This window comes from Neovison vison, chromosome X, assembly GCF_020171115.1.
Source record: "Neovison vison isolate M4711 chromosome X, ASM_NN_V1, whole genome shotgun sequence".
Classification (NCBI taxonomy): Eukaryota; Metazoa; Chordata; class Mammalia; order Carnivora; family Mustelidae; genus Neogale; species Neogale vison.
Genome location: NC_058105.1, coordinates 59,530,944 through 59,555,888, shown reverse-complemented (window position 1 = coordinate 59,555,888; position 24,945 = coordinate 59,530,944). Strand labels below are relative to the sequence as shown.

The following is a 24,945-nucleotide window of genomic DNA, read 5'->3' as shown; positions in this document are numbered from 1 at the left end:
ACATCAGAATTTAAGATGAATATTGTACAGAAGGCCTAATGTGTACTATACAGAATGCAGTCTTTTCACCCTGACACTGATTCTTTGAAGTAGATATTACTATTTCTATTTTAAAGACATGGAAACTAAGGCAAATATACTACAGTTTTCCCAACAAAACTAGTAAGTAGTACTCTAGAGATTGTGTTTTTAATATCTATGATAACTGCCTCCTTACTAAGCAATAAATGGTAAGATAATAATATGCTCTCATTGAAGCAAGATGAATTTATATTTTACATTCAAGCCTAGTATGTTTTGGGAAGAACATTATACTTCTGGATCACAAAAACACATCTGATATATTCTTAATGGTTTCATTAATTTTTCTGTATCTTAGAGCCAGTGATAAATGACATCTAGTCATATATTTATTATATATTCATGTGAGTTTTCTCTATGAAGTTAGTAGTTTGTTAAAAAAATAAAGAGGTGACATGGATTGCAAGAACAAATACTATAAAAATCTCTATACTAGGGGGGGACAAGATGGCGGGGTACTGGGAAGAGGCGTCTTTTCAGCTGGTACCCCAAAGTGAGCTGATTACCTACCAAAGAACTCTGATCACCCATGAAATCAGCCTGAGATCAGAATTATACACGTCTGGATCTCTACAGGGGCAGAAGACGCCAGTGAGCAGGTAAAGCGGAATGGGAATGGCGGACTGATATCAGAAGATAAACAAAAGGGGGAGGGAGCCACCAGAGGCGACCGGTGGGAAAGTAATACCCCAATACGAGCGAGAGTGCCCTGCCTCTGGGGACCAGCATTAACTTGGAGACTGGTTGAAAGCACTCCAAAAGAACAAAGGATTGCGGGGGGAAATTGTGGGAATCGGGGCGGCTAGGGACAGGGGCTTAAGTCCCCGGTCGCAGACGTCCTCCCCAGCGCAGAGGCAGAGAGAGTGCGGCAGAGAAACCTCTCCTGGTCCCTAAGCCGCCAGCGCCAGCGCGCCCCAGAGCGCGTGGGTTCCGGCTCCTGTGAGGGGATGGGAGCTGCGCCGGTCTGCAGAACGCACGCTAGCCCTACCACAAAGCTTGAGATGCGTGCGCACGTCCCTCCAGCTCTCCCGGGTTACTAAGGCCCGGGGGCGCTTCTTGACCTGCGCCATTGTTTCAAAGTCTAAGACCCGCGCCCGCGAAACTCTTCCCCAGACAGAGGCGCGCAAAAGCCCAGCCTGCGGCTTACGGACCAGCGCCCCGTTCTCAGTGCCCCAGAGGCACGCCCGACCCACAGCCGCCTCTGAAAAGAGGTGCGCGCAGGCCGGGCACTCCCAGGCGGGGCCGGCAGCAAAATCGCAGTGTGCGATCCCTGCTTGGAACCTCTCTGGCGGTCGGGAGCTCCCAGACAGCCGCCACTGCCTTGGCTTTGGGGACGAGCAAAAGATCCTGCGCCCCCAGGGTCTGCAACTTGGAACCTGCGCTGCCAGCGGCCAAGGGGGAATTTATTCAGCTTCTGCACCCAGACTGAGGCTTCTCTCTGAGACGGAGATCAGGGTGCGGGTTGATTTCTTCTAATACTACAAAAACCATCAAAGGCGGTCAAGGTGAGAGGAAAAAAAAGTGAACAAGCAAAAAAAAAAAAAAAAACAAAAAACCGCCAGAGAACAAAAGCCTGAAAAAAACCAAGTTTCCCCAGAGCCCACCCCCTTGAGGGAGGCGGGGGGATTCAACTCAGTAAACATCATTGACTGAAAACCCACGTGGCAGGCCCCTCCCCCAGAAAACAAACCAAGAAAGAAAAAAAAAAAAAGGACTACAAGAGAACCACCACTACTTCATAGGAAAACTTGTATTATTCACTCGTTTCCACTATTCCAGTGTGTTCCAGGGTGCACCTTGACTGCACCAGAGTTGATACATCCAGCTACATCTGTTCTGTCTTCTCCCACCAAAATGACTAGGAGGAGGAATGCCCAACACAAGAAAAATACAGAGGATGGACCTTCTGCAACAGAGCTAACGGCTATCAACATAGACAATATGTCGGAAAGAGAATTCAGGCTAACAATTATCCAGGCAATAGCTAGGTTGGAGAAAGCCATGGATGAACAAACAGAATTGATTAGGGCCAAACTGAAAGCGACCAGACAGGATGTTCACAATGTTAGGGCGGAGCTTAAAGCTACCAGGGAGGAGGTTCACAATGCTCTCAATGAGTTCGAATCTAATCTAAACTCTCTCAAAGCTAGGGTAACTGAGACAGAAGATAGAATTAGTGATCTGGAAGACAAACAGATAGAGAGAAAAGATCAGGAGGAAGCCTGGAACAAACAGCTTAGATCCCACGAAAGCAGAATCAGGGAAATAAATGATGCCATGAAGCGTTCCAACGTCAGAATTATTGGAATTCCTGAAGGGGAGGAGAAAGAAAGAAGTCGAAGATATCGTGGAACAAGTCCTTCATGAAAATTTTCCGAATCTCGCGAATGAAACCAGCGTTCATGTACTAGAGGCTGAACGGTCTCCACCCAAGATTATACACTCCAAAAAAACATCACGACACCTGATAGTCAAATTGAGAAATTATAATTGTAGGTATAATCTCTTGAAAGCCGCCAGGGCAAAGAGGCTCCTTACTTACAGAGGGAAGCCCATCAGAATAATGTCAGACCTGTCCAAAGAGACCTGGCAAGCCAGAAGAGGCTGGCAAGATATATTCCGGGCACTAAATGAGAAGAACATGCAGCCAAGAATACTTTATCCAGCAAGACTGACATTCAAAATGGATGGAGAGATAAAGAGTTTCCAAGACCGGCAAGGCTTAAAAGACTATGCAACCACCAAGCCGACACTGCAGGAAATATTAAGGGGGGTTCTATAAAAGAGGAAAAATCCCAAGAATAGCATTGAACAGAAATAGAGAGACAGTCTACAGAAAGAAAGACTTCAAAGGTAACTCGATGACAATAAAAACGTATCTATCAATAATCACTCTCAATGTGAATGGCCTAAATGCACCCATAAAATGGCACAGGGTTGCAGATTGGATAAAACGACAGGAACCATCCATATGCTGTCTACAAGAGACCCATTTTGAACCTAAAGATACACGCAGACTGAAAGTGAAGGGGTGGAGAAGCATCTTTCATGCCAATGGGACTCAAAAGAAGGCTGGGGTAGCGATTCTCATATCAGATAAATTAGGCTTCAAACTAAAGACTGTAGTCAGAGATACAGAAGGACACTACATAATCCTTAAAGGGACTGTCCACCAAGATGATCTAACAATTGTAAATATCTATGCTCCCAATATGGGAGCAGCCAATTACTTAAGATAACTGTTAATCAAGATAAAGAGTCATATTGATATGAATACACTAATCGTAGGAGATCTTAACACGCCTCTTTCAGAATTAGACAGATCATCGAAGCAGAAAATCAATAAAGAAACAAGAGCATTGAATGACACATTGGACCAGATGGACCTCATAGATATATACAGAACATTCCACCCTAAAACAGCAGAATACTCATTCTTCTCAAGTGCACACGGAACCTTCTCCAGAATAGACCACATACTGGGTCACAAATCAGGACTCAACCGATACCAAAAGACTGAGATTATTCCCTGCATATTCTCAGATCACAATGCTTTGAAACTGGAGCTCAATCACAAGGAAAAGTTCCGAAGGAACTCAAACACCTGGAAGCTAAAGACCACCTTGCTTAAGAATGCTTGGATCAACCAGGAGATCAAAGAAGAACTGAAACAATTCATGGAAACCAATGAGAATGAAGACACTTCGGTCCAAAACCTATGGGATACAGCAAAGGCGGTCCTAAGGGGAAAATATATAGCCATCCAAGCCTTGCTCAAAAAAACTGAAAAATCCAGAACACACCAGCTGTCTCTACACCTTAAAGAACTGGAGGATCAACAACAAATCAAACCAACTCCACACATAAGAAGGGAAATCATCAAGATTAGAGCTGAGATCAATGAGGGAGAAACCAGAGATACAGTAGAACGTATCAATGAAACTAGAAGCTGGTTTTTTGAAAGAATCAATAAGATCGATAAGCCACTGGCTACACTAATCCGAAAGAAAAGAGAGAAATCCCAAATTCATAAAATTATGAATGAAAAGGGAGAGATCACAACTAACGCCAAGGAAGTAGAAACAATCATCAGAAGTTATTATCAACAGTTATATGCCAATAAGCTTAGCAACCTAGATGAAATGGATGCATTCCTGGAAAAATATAAACTACCAAAATTGAACCAGGAAGAAATCAACAACCTGAATAGACCGATATCTAATAACGAGATTGAATCAGTGATCAAAAACCTCCCAAAAAACAAGAGCCCAGGACCTGATGGATTCCCTGGGGAATTCTACCAAACCTTCCAAGAAGAAATAACACCTATTCTCCTGAAGCTGTTTCAAAAAATTGAAGCAGAAGGAAGACTTCCAGACTCTTTCTATGAAGCCAGCATTACCCTGATCCCCAAACCAGGCAAGGACCCTACCAAAAAGGAGAATTTCAGACCAATATCACTGATGAATATGGATGCTAAGATTCTCAACAAGATCCTAGCCAACAGGATCCAACAGCACATTAAAAAGACTATCCACCATGATTAGGTGGGATGCATCCCTGGGCTACAAGGATGGTTCAACATTCGCAAATCAATCAATGTGATACAACAAATAAATATGAGAAGAGAGAAGAACCACATGGTCCTCTCAATTGATGCAGAAAAAGCATTTGACAAAATCCAGCATCCGTTCCTGATTAAAACGCTTCAAAGTATCGGGATAGAGGGAATATTCCTGAACCTCATCAAATCTATCTATGAAAGACCCACAGCAAATATCATCCTCAATGGGAAAAAGCTTGCAGCCTTCCCATTGAGATCAGGAACAAGACAAGGATGCCCACTTTCACCACTCTTGTTCAACATAGTATTAGAAGTCCTAGCAACAGCAATCAGACAACAGAGAGAAATAAAAGGTATCCAAATTGGTAATGAAGAAGTCAAACTCTCTCTCTTCGCAGATGACATGATTCTTTATATGGAAAACCCAAAAGACTCCACCCCCAAACTACTAGAACTCATACAGCAATTCAGCAACGTGGCAGGATACAAAGTCAATGTGCAGAAATCAGTGGCTTTCTTATACACTAACAATGAAAATACAGAAAGGGAAATTAGAGAATCGATTCCATTTACTATAGCACCAAGAACCATAAGATACCTTGGAATAAACCTAACTAAAGAGGTAAAGGATCTGTACTTGAGGAACTATAGAACACTCATGAAAGAAATTGAAGAAGACACAAAAAGATGGAAGACCATTCCATGCTCTTGGATCGGAAGAATAAACATTGTTAAAATGTCTATACTGCCTAGAGCAATCTATACTTTTAATGCCATTCCGATCAAAATTCCACCGGCATTCTTCAAAGAGCTGGAGCACATAATCCTAAAATCTGTATGGAATCAGAAGAGACCCCGAATCACTAAGGAAATGTTGAAAAACAAAAATAAAGCTGGCGCCATCACCTTACCTGATTTCAAGCTTTATTACAAAGCTGTGATCACCAAGACAGCATGGTACTGGCATAAAAACAGACACATAGACCCGTGGAACAGAGTATAGAGCCCTGATATGGACCCTCAACTCTATGGTCAATTAATCTTCGACAAAACAGGAAAAAATATACAGTGGAAAAAAGACAGTCTCTTCAATAAATGGTGCTGGGAAAACTGGACAGCTATATGTAGAAGAATGAAAGTCGAGCATTCTATTACACCGTACACAAAGATCAACTCAAAATGGATAAAAGACCTCAACGTGAGACAGGAATCCATCAGAATCTTAGAGGAGAACATAGGCAGTAATCTCTTTGATATCAGCCACAGCAACTTCTTTCAAGATACGTCTCCAAAGGCAAAGGAAACAAAAGCGAAAATAAACTTCTGGGACTTCATCAAAATCAAAAGCTTCTGCACAGCAGAGGAAACAGTCAAAAAAACAAAGAGGCAACCCACGGAATGGGAGAAGATATTTGCAAATGACAGTACAGACAAAAGGTTGATACCCAGGATCTATAATGAACTGCTCAAACTCAACCCACACGAAACAGACAAACACATCAAAAAATGGGCAGAAGATATGAACAGACACTTCTCCAATCAAGAAATACAAATGGCTACCAGACACATGAAAAAATGCTCATCATCATTAGCCCTCAGGGAGATTCCAATTAAAACCACATTGAGATATCACCTTACACCAGTTAGAATGGCCAAAATTAACAAAACAGGAAGCAACATGTGTTGGAGAGGATGTGGAGAAAGGGGAACCCTCTTACACTGTTGGTGGGAATGCAAGTTGGTGCAGCCTCTTTGGAGAACAGTGTGGAGATTCCTCAAGAAATTAAAAATAGAGCTTCCCTATGACCCTGCAATTGCACTCCTGGGTATTTACCCCAAAGATACAGATGTCATGAAAAGAAGGGGCATCTGTACCCCAATGTTTATAGCAGCAATGGCCACAGTTGCCAAACTATGGAAAGAACCAAGATGCCCTTCAACGGATGAATGGATAAGGAAGATGTGGTCCATATACACTATGGAGTATTATGCCTCCATCAGAAAGGATGAATACCCAACTTTTGTAGCAACATGGACGGGACTGGAAGAGATTATGCTGAGTGAAATAAGTCAAGCAGAGAGAGTCAATTATCATATGGTTTCACTTATTTGTGGAGCATAACAAATAGCATGGAGGACAAGGGGCGTTAGAGAGGAGTAGGGAATTTGGGTAAATTGGAAGGGGAGGTGAACCATGAGAGACTATGGACTCTGAAAAACAGTCTGAGGGGTTTGAAGTGGGGGGGGGTGGGAGGTTGGGGTACCAGGTAGTGGGTATTATAGAGGGCACGGCTTGCATGGAGCACTGGGTGTGGTGAAAAAATAATGAATACTGTTTTTCTGAAAATAAATAAATTGGAAAAAAAAATCTCTATACTATGCAAAGCAATCTACACACTTAATGCAATCACTTAATACAACTGAAACACCACCAGCACTTTTCACAGAGATAGAAAAAACTATCTTAAAATTTTATGGAACCAGAAAAGACCCCGAATAGCTAAGGAAATGTTGAAAAAGAAAAACAAATTTGGTGGCATCATGTTGCTTGATTTCAAGCTTTATTACAAAGCTCTGTACCAAGACAGCATGGAACAGGCACAAAAACAGAATCATAGACCAATGGAACAGAATAGAGAGCCCAGATATGGACTCTCAACTCTGTGGTCAACTAGTCTTCAACAAAGTGGGAAAAAATATCCAGCGGAAGAGAGACAGTCTCTTCAATAAGTGGTGCTGGGAAAATTGGACAGCTATATACAGAAGAATGATACTCGACCATTCTCTTACACCATACACAAGGATAAACTCAAAATGGATCAAAGACCTCAATGTGAGACAGGAATCCATCAAAATCCTAGAGGAGAACATAGGCAGTAACCTCTTCCACATCGGCTACAGCAACTTCTTTGGAAGTTTGGACATGTCTCCAAAGGCATGGGAAACAAAAGCAAAAATGAACTTTTGGGACTTCATCAAGATAAAAAGCTTCTGCACAGCAAAGGAAATAGTCAACAAAACAAAGAGGCAACCCACAGAATGGGAGGAAATATTTGCAAATGACACTACAGACAAAGGGCTGATATCCAAGATCTATAAAGAACTCCTCAAACTCAACACCCAAAAACCAGATAATCAAGTCAAAAAATGGGCAGAAGACATGAGTAGACACTTCTTCAAAGAAGACATACAAATGGCTAACAGACACTTGAAAAAGTGTTCATCATCATTAGCCATCAGGGAAATTGAAATCAAAACTGCATTGAGGTTATCATCTTACACCAGTTAGAACGGCAAAAATTGATACGGCAAGAAACAACAAATGTTGGAGAAGTTGTGGAGAAAGGGAAACCTTTTACACTGTTGGTTGGAATGCAAGTTGATGAAGCCACTTTGGAAAACAATGTGGAGGTTCCTCAAAAAATTAAAAATAGAGCTATCCTATGACCCTGCAATTGCACTACTGGGTATTTACAGATGCAGTGATACAGATGCAGTGAAAAGAATGGCCATATGCACCCCAATGTTCATAGCAGCAATGGCCACAGTCGCCAAAATATGGAAAGAGCCAAGATACCCTTCAAAAGATGAATGGATAAAGAAGATATGGTCCATATACACAATGGAATATTACTCAGCCATCAGAAAGAATGAATACCCAGCTTTTGCATCAACATGGATGGAACCGGAGGGGATTATGCTGAGTGAAATAAGTCTAACAGAGAAAGTCAATTATCATATGGTTTCACTTACTTGTGTAGCATAAGGAATAGAAGGGAAAAAGGAAGGGGGAGAAATTGGAGTGGGAGACAAACCATGAGAGGCTATGGACTCTGGGAAACAAACTGAGGGTTTTAGAAGGGACGGGGTTGTGGGGATGGGTGAGCCTGGTGATGCCTATTAAGGAGGGCATGGATTGCATGGAGCACTGGGTGTTATACGCAAACAATGAATCATGGAACACTACATCGAAAATTAATGATGTACTGTATGGTGACTAATATAACACGATAAAATACAAAACAATATTTTTCTAATACATACTTATTAAAATACAGATTTGTTGATATTTAAATATGAATATATGAATATGCTATATCTGATGTGAATTATCCTGAAAGGGATAGTATTTGACTAAAAAAAATCAGAAAACATGCATATGAGATAGGAATTTATCCTCAAATTATTTTACTGCTCTTCTCTGACTTGGAAAATTTAAGTTTTCAAACCTGAAGATTTTTGTGTATTTTGTTTTGTGCTGAACATATGGTAACTCATACAGGTTAGCATTATTCATAACATATAAGAACAGTTACTAATTTACAAACAAAGACATTATATGGCCAGTGCCATCCCTGATTCAGTTTTTAAAATTTATTTTAGAGAGAGAGGATGGGGAGAGGCAAAGGGAGAGAGAGTCTTTTTTTTTTTTTTAAAGATTTTATTTATGTATTTGAGAGAGAGAGACAGTGAGAGAGAGCACGAGCGAGGAGAAGGTCAGAGAGCGAAGCAGACTCCCCATGGAGCTGGGAGCCCGATGCGGGACTCGATCCCGGGACTCCAGGAGCACGCCCTGAGCCGAAGGAAGTCGTCCAACCAACTGAGCCACCCAGGCGTCCCGGGAGAGAGAGTCTTACGCAGATTCCTTACTGAGCTAGAGCCTGACTTGGGGCTCAATGCCACGACCCTGAGATTACGACCCCAGCTGAAACCAAGAGCTAGATGCCCAACCGACTACACCACCCAGGCAGCCCCCAATCCATTTCTTTTTTTTTTTTTCCCCAATTCATTTCTGATCAACCATACTTTCACTCCTATGGGAGTTGCTACTGTCAAAGCTCCCATCCCCAGTATCAGAACCGACAAATGTGAAATCTATACTCCTTACCTCCCCAGACTCACCTTTCCTAATTCTTCCCTGTAATATCTACATATAAATGTTATTTTCCAAGAAAAATCCCTCTGCTTATAAAAATCCCTATGAAGCTGTTTTCTCCAGGAATTAGATATTTTTTTAAAATTTCTTTTCAGCATAACAGTATTCATTGTTTTTGCACCACACCCAGTGCTCCATGCAATCCGTGCCCTCTCTAATACCCACCACCTGGTTCTCCCAGCCTCCCCCACCACCCACCCCTTCAAAACCCTCAGATTGTTTTTCAGAGTCCATAGTCTCTCATGGTTCACCTCCCCTTCCAATCTCCCTCAACTCCTTTCTCCTCTCCATCTCCCCTTGTCCTCCATGTTATTTGTTATGCTCCACAAATAAGTGAAACCATATGATAATTGACTCTCTCTGCTTGACTTATTTCACTCAGCATAATCTCTTCCAGTTCCGTCCATGTTGCTACAAAAGTTGGGTATTCATCCTTTCCAGGAATTAGATCTTAAAGACAATTGATGGCACTGCCTTTATAAGTCATGTATAATGTTAAACAATATAAATTACCTCTTGCTCAGTCCAAACAGAAATACCTGAAAATCTATCCTGGCTTTATTAAAAAGTGAATGCTAGGTCTTGAAAAACTTATTTAAAGTATTTTGAGCTTCAATTTTTTTCACTTAGAACATTTAATATGTTGAAGATAGGGTTATCTCCATTCGCCTTCCCAGCTCTAAAAGTGTATGATTCTGATGCTAGTACATAACCCAACAAAAAAGAGTAGTCTAATGATTATACATTCAGGCTGTTTTCAGATGCTAGTTACTAGTCTGAATATTTATGTTAGAGGTTATCAGAATTCACTGATTTAAAGAGCTTTAGAGTTGGGAAAGGATAAGACAACTCAGCTTTTACCTATCAATTGTAACATATACAGGACATCATACATATTCAACTAAAGGAAAAGAACAAAAGGCCAATACTTTTAAGTTTTAACAAATACCTCAGGTGCTACAAAGTTTGCAGTGTAGCATGGAGTTAAAAGAAGTCCATTTTCTCCTCGAAGTTGTTTTGCAAACCCAAAATCACAGATTCTAATGGAGTCTGCATTGCCTGATTCATCCATATATAAAATATTACTAGGTTTAAGATCACGATGAACAACCTTGAACATAAAAGAAAAAAATTACATTTCTATAGTGAACTAAATATCTATGAAATGAAACACTTTAAGTTAAAGAATTTCCAGGAGAAGGAACTTTCTAAATCATAAAATTTTGAAAATGACAATTTCTCCAACCGCAAAAGCTTTGACAGCCTGAAGCATATAGAAGAAATTATCTCTGTCCAATAAATGTTCCAGTTTCTATTCAAACCATAAGTTAATCATTTCCAACCTCAAAATGTCAAAACTCAATTCTCAATTCCACTTCTGGAAATAATGGACTAAGAGCCTATTTAACATGTTCTTCTCCACAGTAAATAGCTCCAAAACTTGAACATAATCAAAAAATCAACTACCTGAAGGTATAGCGGAATGAACAGAAGCAGACAGACTCTGATGCGATGTATACGCTTCGTTGAGGGAGGGAATACAGGGAGCTCTAAGTAAGGTTCCCCTATCTGTGGCTTTTAGCCTAGGGTTAAGTGCAGTTCCTATGGTGAAAACACATGTGGAAAAGCCCAGTCTTTCTGGCTGGGAGGAATGGAAAAGAGATGCCAAGAAACCGTGAATGCTTGGGATGAATTCCATTAGGAAAAGAGCCAGAACTGACCCCTGAATCAAAAATACACGGAAGGGCAATGTAATTCAAACAAAGATAAAAGATACAGAGACCAGAGCTGCTGCCCCAAAAGCAGAGTTTTCAGTGCAAACCTGCCAAGAAAATTATCCACCAAAACAAAATGATAATCACTGAAGAAAAAACAACAATATGAAAACCTTCATAACTTAACAATCAAATGTCTGATATACAAGGAACTAAGAAAATGGAACACAGTTCCATGAAAAGAGAAAATCAATTCCAACTCCAGGATGAACAACATTGGACCTGACAAGGATTTTAAAGGGGCCATTATTGGGGCTCCTGGGTGGCTCAGTGGGTTAAAGCCTCTGCCCTCGCCTCAGGTCATGATCTCAGGGTCCTGGGATCGAGCCCCGCATCGGGCTCTCTGCTCAGTGGGAAGCCTGCCTCCTCCTCTCTCTCTCTCTCTCTCTGCCTACTTGTGATCTCTGTCTGTCAAATAAATAAATAAAATCTTTAAAAATATAAAAAAAAAACAAAGGGGCCATTATTACATGTGAGGTGATGAAAGTGCTAACTAATGCAATACATAAGTCATTTTGCATTACATAAATATATCAAAGCAACATGCTGTACACCTTAAACTTACCTAATGTTACATGTCAAATATATCTCAATAAAAAGTACTGTTCAAAATTCATAAAATACATATTTATAAAAGAAATATTAAAAATTAAGAGACTATAATAACTATATCAATGAAGTAAAACAAAAACATGTTCACAATGCATGAAACTCAGAAGAAAGGCAGTGAGAACCAAATGAAATGCTAGAAATGGAAAATATTCTGAAATTCTCTATGCGATGATTTTTCTACTAATATTATCAACTTTGTTTATTCTAGTCCTACCTTTAATCAGCATTTTACTGCACTGAAAATTTTTTAAAGATGAGGACCAAGTCTTACTCATGCTTGAATCTGAAATACCTTTTACAATGCCTGGCATGTAGAAATACTCAATATATGTCTGTCATTGACTTAATTGCTATAAGAATCTGAAGGTTTCTAAAATAATAAAGAAAAAAATAGTTATTTTACTTTTCTCACAAACCCTGGTCACCCTTTATTTTAGAGAGCGTTGATGAAGACAGTCAAGGAATCAAATTTAGCACTGTACAGTTTATATTTCAAAATATTTAAAATATACTCTCTTAAAACACACACTATGTACTGGTTTATTTATCTTAATTAAAAGAAGGGTCCCTATAGAATTTTCACTGTGCCAATTCTGAATTGTTCATTTTTAAATTTTTTATACTTAAGTGAGTACATATGTACTATTACAACTGATTCAAACTTAAAATTTTAAATTATTTGTGACTTTGTTTCCTTGTATAAATGTATATAATAAAAATTGACTTTTTTCATAACTCAATTCACTTGCTTTCTTTATGAAGACATGGGAAGCAAAATAATAGGCCTGCTCCTCCACCAAAAATTTTAATATATTAATATTTCAAATGCTTAGAATCCAAATTTATTACTGTATTTGGAGGAGAGGCTGTCAAGGGTCATAATATAAGTCCTCTGGACATCTTTACAAAGAAGACATAGAGATGGGTGATAGACACGTGTAAAGATGGTCAGTATCACTCATCATCAGGAAAATGCAAATCAGCACAATGAGGTATCACCTTACCACTATAAGAATGGCTAGAATCAAAAAGACAAGAAATAACAAGTGCTAGCAAGGATATGGAAAAAGGGAACCATAGAGCACTGCTGATGGGAATGTAAACTGGTACAGCCACTGTGGAAAACAGTATGGAAGTTCCTCAAAAAGTTAAAAATAGAACTACCATATCATCTAATAATTTCACTACTGAGAATTTGCCCAAGGAAAACAAAAACACTAACTTTAAAAGACATAGGCACCCCTATGTCTACTGCAACATTATTTCCAATAGCCAACATATGGAGGCAACCTAAGTGTCCATCCACAGATGAATGGATAAGGAAGATAGGATGTGTGTGTGTGTGTGTGTGTGTGTGTGTGTGTGTGTATAATGGGGTATTAGTGCATAGCCATAAAAAAGTGAGTTCTTGCCATTTTCAACAACATGGATGGACCTAGAGGGTATTGTGGTAAGTGAAATAAGTCAGACTGAGAAAGACAAATACCATAAAATTTCACTTTCAAGTGAATCTAAAAAACAAATGAAAAATAAACAAAAAGCAGAATTAGACCTATAAACACAGAGACAAAATGACGGCTTCCAGAGGAGAGCAGGTAGAAGTATCAGCAAAATGGGTGAAGGGATAATAGAGTTCTAGGTTTGGAATGAGTAAGTCACAGGAATAAGAAGAATGGCATAGGGAATACAGTCCCTGGTAATGTAATAGCACTGTATGGTGACAGATGGTAGCTACATCTGTTGTGGTGAGTACAGCATAATGTATAGAGTTGTTGAATCACTATGTGGTACACTTGGAGCTAATGTAACATTGTATGTCAACTATATCCCTCAAAAAAGGTATACAGTCCTTTTACTGCCAGAACTTTATATGTCAGATACAGCATAATTTGAATAATATTCACAACATGTCCTTGGATAATTATTTTGACTGTTAAGTTTGATTAGGTTTAATAATTTCAAAATCAAAGTTAGATATATTTATATAATTCAAACCATCTTAAAACTAGTATGTTCTTAAATCAGGGCAACAGGCAGAGTGAAGAGAATTAATAAAGTATTACCCAATTTCCTAAATCTGTAACTTTCACTACATTATGAATTTTATTAGGATATTCTCTATAGAAATATATGTTACAGGAAAATTCATTTTGGGTTGCATCTCCTAAATATAATTTTATGAAGATACAGAAGTCTCAAAATTGAAGGGGAGAATATAACTACAACTTACTCCTTGACAATGAAGATAGTCAACTGTCTTAGTTATTACAATCAGTACATCACTAGCTTCCCGTTCTGAGAAACATTTTTTTTTGAGAATACGGTCAAGTAGTTCTCCTCCTTTCATCAAATCCGTAACAAGGTAAACATATCTACCATCATCATAAACCTAAAAAAAAAATTTTTTAAATATTATTATTTATAATTATAATTCTGAAATTTTGAAATTATATTTACTTTCCTTTTCTAGTGAACCTCTATTATTTAAAAAGGACATTAACACCTTACTGTTAATATAGTACAGGCTACACTGAAGATTAAAATGGCTAAACAACCTCCTACACAGTTTCGAGACCATGTTAAACATATGATTGTATTAACTTTTGAAGTTGTACATTATACTTCACAAATGGTATAAGTGGGAACGACAGAACTCTGTCTCTCAAATAGCACCTATCTCATTTTTTATTATATTATAGCCACTTCTCTTTCCTATTAATAATAAGCTTCCTTCTGGCAGTAAATGTATTGTTTTTAAATATTGCCCTCACAGTCCATTATCTGATATGGTATCTTAAATATTTGTTGAGTTCAAAAATACTATATTAAGGAGAATAAATTAAGAAAAATATGTGTACCCTTCAATTCAGGGCATGTGAGGTGTTAGTGTATACAGATGTGTGTGTATGTATGTGTGTCTGTGTGTGTGTAAATGTGTGCATATATATATAAAACAAAATACTGCTTAAAGATTACAAATCAAAATGCATAATACTATCTCACTCAATGAACAATCCATAATGTTATAGCCATTTTCTATATAACCAAGAAAGTAAACTATTTGAGAATTCAGCAGATTCCAAATTTCCTATATCTTCTACACTTACAGTACTACAGAATAATAAATGGTGCTGGTTATGATGTTGATTAGTTGACCAGTCAGAATATATTCAAGCCATCAGGACACTGTCATTTACCAATCATCGTGGTTCCTTTTTGATGTGGTATAGGAGTACAGAATCACAGGGGAAAAAAAGAAAGAACTAAAGCGGCTAATTTAAGATTTTTGAGATTTCTGTGGCCTAAAAGTAGGATATACCATAAACATGAAAAGTTTCAAAAAGGAAATAAAGTGTCAAGTCAGAACTTCATTAGCTTAGCTGATACATAGATTTTGAATACCTACATCCTTTAAAGTAATGACGTTAGGGTGTTGTCCATAGCGCATCAAAATTTCAATTTCTTCTGAGGGATCTCTCTTACTTTTGTCAATGATCTAAGAAATAAATAAAGAAAAAATCTCAGAGAAAACCATATTATTTGCTTTGTCTAAAAATGAATGAAATATTTTCAATTTGGTTATATTTTAAGTAAACACTGAAAACTCGAGAGTGATGCTAGTTTTACATTATTTTAACATTTATAATTTTTCTATAACTGAAACTTAATAAAAACCCAGAACATTTCCTTAACATTATATCCCACTTAACTGAAACTATACCAACAGATAATGTGATCAAAATGTAACAGTAATTGTCACAATTGCACAATCTTAACATATAACAATAAAACTATTTAAAACAAGACATTCATGAAATATACCATTCCTCCAAAATAGTCTTATAAAGAAATTCAAATGAAAATATTAAGTGTTAAGACTCTTCCCCCATCTATGATGAGTATTGGGTGTTATATGTAAGTGATGAATCTCTAAATTCTACACCTGAAACTAATTTTACCATATATGTTAACTAACTTGAATTTAAAAGCTGGAAAAAAAATCCCCTATAATCTTATCTTTGCTATCTCCACTTGCTCCACTGAAAAATGTGTCAGTTACCCTGTAATTTTATATATATAAGACATATATAGTAACTTATAAATTATATATATTTATAAACTTATAAAACTTATATATATTTTTAAACAAACAGGATAGGCTCAGAGATAATACCTTCACTGCAAATTCCATGTTGGTAGCTGTATGAATGCATCGCTTGCAAACAGAATAGGAGCCAACACCTATATCTTCTTTTAATTCATATACTTCACCAAATTGTGCAGCATTTCCATTTATCTGTTTTTTTTTAAAGTAAAATATTAAAGAGAATGAAATATTTTCAGGTTTTTATCTTCTCTCCTAAATATTCAATAATCTGAAATTTAAAAAAAAAATCACTATAGAGAAGTTTTATCAGTATTTATAAATGGGTTAAGAAGGTTCATTGCTGATCTTAAATTTTAGGTTTTTGAGATCCCCAAAGCCAAAACAATAAAACAACTAGTTTAGACACTGCCATTATCTTTTTCTTGCCAGAAGGGATACATAAGTACAATTTAAAAAATACAATTTAAAAAATTAATATCTGCTTTTTTCCAAAACATATGGAGGAGACATCTTTAAATCATATTATACACAGAGATAAATTAAGAAGTTAAAAATCACCTAAAAGTTTTAACGTCTTGAGGAACCTCATTACTGTTTTCCAGAGTGTCTGTACCAGCTTGTATTCCCACCAACAGTGTAAAAGGGTTCCCCTTTCTCCACAACCTCGTCAATACTTGTTGCCTCCTATCTTCTTAATTTTGGCCATTCTAACTGCTGTAAGGTGGTATCTCATTGTGGTTTTGATTTGTATTTCCTTGATGGCTAGTGATGTTGAACATTTTTGGGGGATGAGCACTGGGTGTTATATGCAACTAATGAATCGTTGAACACTACAACAAAAACCTATGATGTTCTATATGCTGGCTAACTAAACATAATAAAAATAAATAAATTTTTAAAATCACTTAAAATTACTGTAAATCCATTAGCAGTAACTGAAAGAAATAGTTATCCCTACACCAAATAATCTGATTAAGTGGAATTTACCTGAACAACTGGTAACACGTTTGCACTTGTGACAGGAGTGACTTTATATTCTTCCGCAATAGAAGTTGCAACAAAGCTGAATCCTTTGAAGAGTTGATGAGCATTAGCACTAGCTGGCAAACCAGGAGAATCTAATGTCCAAATAATTAAATTTAATTAGAATTACATAGAATTCTGTGATATGAACTATTAGCATTTCTTTATTTATATTTATAAAAGAAACCACTAAATGTTTCCAACAGACATAGTATATCATGTGTTTGATTTACTGCAGACGTTCTATCTCCCCATGCTAGCTAGTATACAAGCCCCATAGATTGTAATTTTTGCTTGTTCTGTTCACTGCTGCATCTTCACTGCTTAGTACCTTCAATATTTGTTGATATTCAATATTTGTTGAATTAATATATGAAATAGATGCTATTATAAGTAGACCTCATTAAATTATAAATTGTAAGAGTCAGTGATATATCTCATTTTACTTCCTTAGTAAATCATTAGCATGTCAAAGGACTTTAAAAACAAGAATGAAAAAACTTGGAGCACCTGAGTGGCTCAGTTGGTTAAGCATCTGCCTTCAGCTCGGGTCATGTTCCCAGGGTCCTAGGATGGAGCCCTGTGTCTGACTGCCCGCTCAGCAGGGACTCTGCTTTTCCCTTTCCCTCTGTTCTTCTACCTGCTTGTGCTCACTCTCATTCTCCCTCCCTCTCTCTCTCTCTCTCAAATAAATAAATAAATAAATAAAAATTTAAAAAAAAAGAATGAAAAAATTTTGCCCTTTCCTCTAGCCCTTGCTTCCCTGATAAATACTTCCTATTTAAATTCTCTGAACGATGTCAAAGCAATGCTGTAGATAAGATCCACACTTTCATACAGGACAAACCCACCCTCTGCAAACTCAAAATTCATTTAGTTTTCACCTAAGAAGCTAGTTTATTTTTAACAATCTAATTGAATGACAGCCCTAATGTTACATATAAACATACATTACCTTTAGGTGTTTTTGCAGTAAATTCAGGATCAAAACAAAAGGTATCATCTGGTTTTCCAGAAGCAGGTTTGAAAGGAGGTTGAACTTCTCTTCTATATAATTTCTAGAAAAAAAACAGGATTATACAAAATCATATTAACATTTTAAAATTATTGTATTTTCTAAGGGAAAGAACATAAGTTTCACAGTCCTTAACATAAGACTCACAATTTAATAAATAAAATTTTGACAGGCTTCAGATACCTGTTAACCAAATTCCAAAAATTTGAGAGAGAATGTACATAGTCAAATGAGACCAGGAAACACAACAATGATGCCAAAAGTTGCAGTCACAAGGAATGATGCTCAATTTTGGATATCAAAAACTAACTTGAATTCTCACTGGTAAAATAACCATGTACAATGTATCACAATGTGACCATACAGAAATAACTAATAACATTCAAGAATTTCAAAACTAATAGGTTATCTTTTTTTTTTAAGATTTTATTTATCCATTTGACAGACAGAGAGGGATCACAAGTAGGCAGAGAGGCAGGCGGGGGGGGGGGGAGCAGGTTCTTTGCTAAGCAGAGAGCCCGATGTGGGGCTCAATACCAGGACCCTGAGATCATGACCTGAGCAGAAGGCAGAGGCTTAACCCACTGAGCCACCCAGGTGCCCCTAGATTATCTTTAAGAAGTATATATTTCACCTAAAATATTTTGTTGTTACATAAAAATATGTCTTAAATATACTGTTTAGGGCTCTTATTATATAATCTAAAAATATAATCTTGTCTAACAATTTAACTTTCTAAAACAAGTTTTTGAAAGACATTTAAAACATATTAAAATATATGAAAATATATTACCCTCTTTTGAAAATCTGCTTTCTTAAAAGGTTACAGTCCCAAAGGGGGGGGAAATTAATAATTACTCTGATTTTCATTTATTGAAATATATAAACAATCAATTCTTTTGTTATTTAAATTAAGAACAATGAACATAAACTGACTGGTGGAAAAAAGGAATTTGCAGTTGTCTAGTTGAGGAGAAAGGAAGAGTAGACAAGATTAGGAAAAAAAATGACAAGGGGATACAAGGACACCAGGAAAGGGAGGCACACACATATGACACAGGGAAGACTCCCACGTAGCATGTCTACTGAGTGGCCTTTCAGGGTATTAATACTAATGGGTTATGTTATGCAGTTGTACAATTATAAAAATCATTTTTTCCAACTTTTAGTTTAAATTCCAGCTAGTTAACATACAGTGCAATACTAGTTTTAGGTATAGAATTTGGTGAGGCATCACTTACATGACACCTGATGCTCATTATAACAAGTGCCCTCCTTAATCCCCATCAGCTGTTTAACCCATTTCCCACCCAACCTCTCCACTCCAGCAACTCTCAGTTTGTTTTCTATATTTAAGAGTCTGTCTCTTGGCTTGCCTCTCTTTCTTTTCCCCTATGTTTATTTGTGTTGTCTCTTAAATTCCACATATAAGTGATACCATATAATTGTCTTTCTCTGACTGGCTTTTTTCACTTAGCATAATACACTGTAGTTCCGTTTTTGTAATTGCAAATGGCAAGATTTCATTCTTTTTGATGGCTGAGTAATATTCTAATATATATATAGATAGATAATATCACTTCTTCTCAGTTGATGGACATTTGGGCTGTTTCTGTAATTTGGCTATCCTTGATAATGTTGTTATAAAGATCAGGGTGCATGTAACCCGTTGAATTAGTATTTTTGGATAAACACCTAATACTGCAACTGCTGGGTCATATGATAGTTCTATTTTTAACTTTTTGATGAACCTCCATACTGTTTTCAGAGTGGCTACAACAGTTTGCATTCCCACTAGCAGTGTAAGAGGGTTCCCCCTTGTCTGCATCCTTGCCAACACCTGTTGTTTCCTGTGTTGTTAATTTTAGCTAGTCTGACTGATATAAAGTGATATCTCATTGTAGCTCTGTATTTCCCTGATGACAACTGACAATGAACATCTTTTCATGTATCTGCTGGTCATCTGTATGTCTTTGGAAGAATGTCTATTCATGTCTTTTGCCCAGTTTTTAATTGGATTATTCATTTTTGGGTGTTGAGTTTTGTAAGTTCTTTATATATTTTGGATACTAACCCTTTATCAGATATGTCATCTGTAAATATCTTCCCCCATTCCCGTAGGTTGCCTTTTAGTTTTGTTGATTGTTTCCTTTGCTGTACAGAAGCTTTTTACCAATTAAGTGTGGTTATTCTTCCCTATTCTCAGTTGGGGAATGTGAAGGAAGAAGAGAAATAAATTAGAATTCATTTTTTTTAAGAATTTGCCTTATCATTTACCCCCTTACCCCTTTCTCTCCCTCCTTCACATTCCCCAACTGAGAATAGGGGAGAATAGTAACCACACTCAATAGGTAAAACATATGAGTAACAAAAATTTACTAAATATCATCCACACATTTACTGGTTCAAAGTAATTGCCATGACATCTACATAAAATGACATCTAAGTAAAAATCTCATACCCCCCAAAAAAACTACATTAAGTTTATCAACAAAGTCCAAATATAACCATTTTATTCTTCAGTGTTAGTTTATATTAAAGTCACTCAGTAACAAAGTTTCTACTGAACTTACATTCCAGTCAACATTTGCAAAAAAAAGATGTCTTTTAATTTCCTCAACTCCTTCTGAACCTATAAAAGAAGAAACAATTTTTTACTGGTGTAATTTTTTAAGCCTTCTACCTGGCTTCTCTGCTATTATCTGTGTAAAAATATACACACTTCATAGATTCTTGCAGTGAAAATTTTATGATCTATCTGATATTTTATTGTGTTTTTGATTTAATGATAAAATACAGCTGATTTTCACACTGAAGCACATAAAGTATCATGAAATACTGAAATGCCTTGCAAGTTAAATCAAAGTAACATTTAACATATAACTAAAATTGAGGGTTTTTTTTTCCTTTACAATTCAACTTTCAATCTTGTATCTCAAGGCCAAATTTAAAAGTGCAACAGAATAAAGTCACATAGAAATTTTAACACAAGTACATAAATAAAACAATACGATCATATCCGGATCCAGGGAAAGGTTACCAGTAAGTAGCCAAATAATGAGAGACTAGGGACATATTTACCTTGAAGAGTACTGGAAGGGACAAAATAATTACATTCAAATATGTAACAGGATTACCTATATAAGGGATAATTCTGTGAATTATTTTACAAGAGGTAATCCACATGATATACATAATGATAGATATTAAACAAAAGTTCTGAATAACTAGACCACTCCATTTTTAAATTATAGACACAATAGAGTTTACTGGATCCATGTACATATGAAATGCAAACTTCTAGGTATAAATATATTGCAATAGTAAACAAACTTAGCCAGGAAACAAAGTTACAATTATCCTCCCAAAGCATGCAATGTATTGTTATAAAAGCTAAGGCAATGAAGAATACCCAATCTATTTGCTGGATTCCTTTTGAATAACATCCTTAGAAGACTTTGTGCCTCAGCACTAAGAAATTGAGGCATCCCAAGTTTTGCTCTGAAAAAGAAGATTTTAGAAAATTTCACTTAAATCTAGCCATATTTTAAATTGACAGATCTTAAAAAGAATTTAAAAGAATTCTTTAACAATGACAGACAGTATCTCTTTTATGGTAGGAAAACAAAACAAGAGAGTGTGAAAAAATGTTCTTTTGTGTCAACTGAAAACAAGTATCTCAAAACTGAAAGCAAGGAATTTTTCCCAAAAGAAAACAAATAATGTTCACACTTACTTTAATATCATATTCATGGTCTCATTTCTGTCTTTACCTTGAAATGGCAGAGTACCAGTAAGCATTTCAAACTAAAACAAATAGAAAGTAACACATAATTTAGAAGAACTTAGAATATATAATAAAATTCTTTAGGAAAAAAAAATGAGACAGATAATACATAATCATCAAATCATGTAGGATCTACATGATAGGTCAATAAAGGACCAGAAAACTAAGTCCATTAAGGGCCTACACTTCTGGTACCCCACTACACATAGCCCAACTGACAGGTGACCTGTAGGAAATGAAACCAACCAATTTTTTCCAGTCTTGTCTAATCTGGCTAATGTCCCAAAACCAATGCAATCTGAAAATAGATACATAGCATCTTCTTTTAAAATATATTTAGAGCAAACATTTAACAATGAATGGAAAAAAATTATCATTGAGCCATTTCAAATTGATACATGCTTTGTACAACAGAAACTAATATTACAATGTATATTATCTAACGAATTTAAATAAAAACTCAAAGAATTTCTACAAAAGGCCAATAATCTCATGAAAAAGATGTTCAACATCACTAGTCATTAGTGAAATAAAAAGAAAAAAAGATTTAGTCATTCTCATTCTCCTCACTGCTCCCCCCCAAAAAAGCAATAAAAAAAAGAACAAGAAGCTACACACACCAGTATCTTAAAAAGGAATTTTGAGATCATTGTACATGGCATAAAAACAATTTCTCTAAGAGATTTAACTGCAATGTAAATAATTAGAACATTTAATAATGGCATAAAAAAGACTAGGTCTAAAAATTAAGATTACAGTTCACTAAAGAGAAAACTTTTTACATCTCTAATATTTAAATCTTTTGTTTCATTCATTTTTAATTATTATGTTCAGTAAGCCAACATATATCTCTAACATTTAAATCTTGAACTTGGATTCAGCAATGGCTTTTGCTTCAGTCCTCTGCTCATTTATCTGAATTCTTAACCTTAGTTAGCTTACCCATTCCACTCTTTCCTATACACTGATGACTTTCAAATCTGTTCTAGCCTCAATCTCTCTCAAGCCCCAGTCATCCCTCCCAAATGTGTAGTAATGTTTCTCAACTGGAAACTGAAGAAATAGAGGTAGGTGCCACAGAAAGGGAAAAAAGAAAAAAGAGATTATAGTATATAGGGATCACTGTTCTCAAGTTCCAGTCCCTTGTGCCCAAACCTAAAGGTATGGTTCTCTACTGGGGACTGGAAGAGTAGAGGTGGTAATGGCAAGGACAAAAGGAAGAAGGATATTATACTGGAATCACACCCCCCCCCTAAATTAAACTGTATGTTGGCTGACTGAGTAGTGTGTCTTTTTTTTTAAAGTCTCCAGATGATTTTGATCCTCTCTCCACTTCCCTCTCCTAATTTATTATCACCAAAGGGTTAGCCACAAACCTACAGTAACCTATGTAATATTATATAAATAAATTATTTCTCCACTTCCAAAACCAGCTCTTCTTCCCAACTATCTCTTTTCTACTGAATTTCCATTCTTTCAATTCCCTAAAGTTCATAAATTTTAAAAGTATCTTTATCTTTGACCCTTTCCTTCTGCTTTCATCTGTGACATCAAATCAGGTATTAAGATCAGGCACTTCCTTCTTCCTTCCTGAAATAAATTTTTGCTCTAATTACCATCTTTTTAAAGAATCTATAAAAATTTCCTACTACTCCAGAGAATCACATGTATATATGTTTATAGGCTTATTGTCTCGTTTCCTCCACCTTCACCCTCACTCTCCACTACTATTCTAATATTCTAATTGTTTCTCCAGTTCTTTGCTAATATGATCACAACACTATACTTCCTGACTTGGAGCTATTTAAATTTTATACATGCTTCAGGATTTAAGTTTCACCTCCTCCACGTCTCCTAAATGAATGTATGTGATTTCTTGCCTGAATTCCTAAGGTATACTATCATTTGACTGAGCTGATCCAGTTTCCCCAACCAGACCATATGCCTTCTTAGGTCATGAAAAATGTCAAATATTGCACTTCCAGCTTATTCCTACCCCACTACCCTCTCCAAATGCTGGGTTTGTAATAGTTACTAATACATTAATGTGTCATATAGTATGTTATTCAGTAGTAAATAGGCAAAATGGATTATCAGAAAGATGACTTACACAAGCAAATTGATTCAATAGCCATTCATTTATCACCCTACTTAATACTCCAAATTCTATCCTTAATTTATATCAGATTAATCAGTGTGTATGCCCACTATGCTAGGTACCATGGAAGATGAAAAGTAGTAGGAAACAGGATTGCTCTCCAGGTACATACATGGAACAATTCAACAATAAGACAGTTTATGGTAAAGTGCTGAATTCTGTGATACCTAATTAAAAATCATGTGACAGTTAAACATAGTATTCTGAAACCTAAAATCTGGAAAGCCTTTTTCTAAGTTTTAAATTTGAATAGCTTATAAAAGAATGGTACCATTTACCTTTTTTTCATCTAGGAACTTTAAAAGAAACCAGGATACAAAAACCTTAATTCTTACTGTGTAACAGCTAGCCATTCACAAATTTTTTAGTAATCATGAACTGTCAAAACTCTGTTCTCACCTAGACATTCCAAAATTTAAATTAAAATTCTAAATAATATTACTTTTATATTGGCATAATTTAAAAAAAACAAACAAACACTACTTACCATAAGTACACCATATGACCACCAATCAGCACTCTGGGAATGGCCTCTCCGATTTACTATTTCAGGAGCCATATACTCCACTGTACCACAAAATGAGTAAGCCTTCTTTTCTTGATCTACTGATTCCTTGCTGAGTCCAAAATCTATAATAACAATATGACACAAAAATGTATCTGAAGATATTCAGAAAATAGAAAAATCCAAAAGAAATAAAATTGTGTTAGGCCTTAAAACAATTCATGGATAGCCTATAATTACTTTTCAGAAACCTCTCCTGTGAGACAATGGAATGCAGCCTGTATTTCATAATATACTCTTTAAGAGCATTTAAAGATTGCTCAGTTAAATTTTATCATCAAAATACATGTTTTCATGTCTATACCAGAATATCATTCAGCA

At 36.4% G+C, this 24,945-nt stretch overlaps 1 protein-coding gene across 4 annotated transcripts in view; it reads right to left on the bottom strand.

Annotated features, from left to right (window-relative positions):
* The window catches only part of RPS6KA6 (ribosomal protein S6 kinase A6), a 188,686-nt gene that overhangs the window by 23,622 nt on the left and 140,119 nt on the right, over positions 1–24,945 (bottom strand). For all 4 annotated transcript variants that reach the window (XM_044235804.1, XM_044235805.1, XM_044235806.1 and 1 more), the window contains 10 exons: positions 24,547–24,689; positions 21,851–21,921; positions 21,527–21,615; positions 20,688–20,746; positions 18,055–18,157; positions 17,064–17,194; positions 16,143–16,265; positions 15,375–15,464; positions 14,199–14,357; positions 10,531–10,692 (listed from right to left, as the gene is read on the bottom strand). In XM_044235804.1, coding sequence (XP_044091739.1) covers positions 10,531–10,692; positions 14,199–14,357; positions 15,375–15,464; positions 16,143–16,265; positions 17,064–17,194; positions 18,055–18,157; positions 20,688–20,746; positions 21,527–21,615; positions 21,851–21,921; positions 24,547–24,689 — 1,130 coding nt within the window. The remainder of the gene's footprint in view (positions 1–10,530; positions 10,693–14,198; positions 14,358–15,374; positions 15,465–16,142; positions 16,266–17,063; positions 17,195–18,054; positions 18,158–20,687; positions 20,747–21,526; positions 21,616–21,850; positions 21,922–24,546; positions 24,690–24,945) is intronic.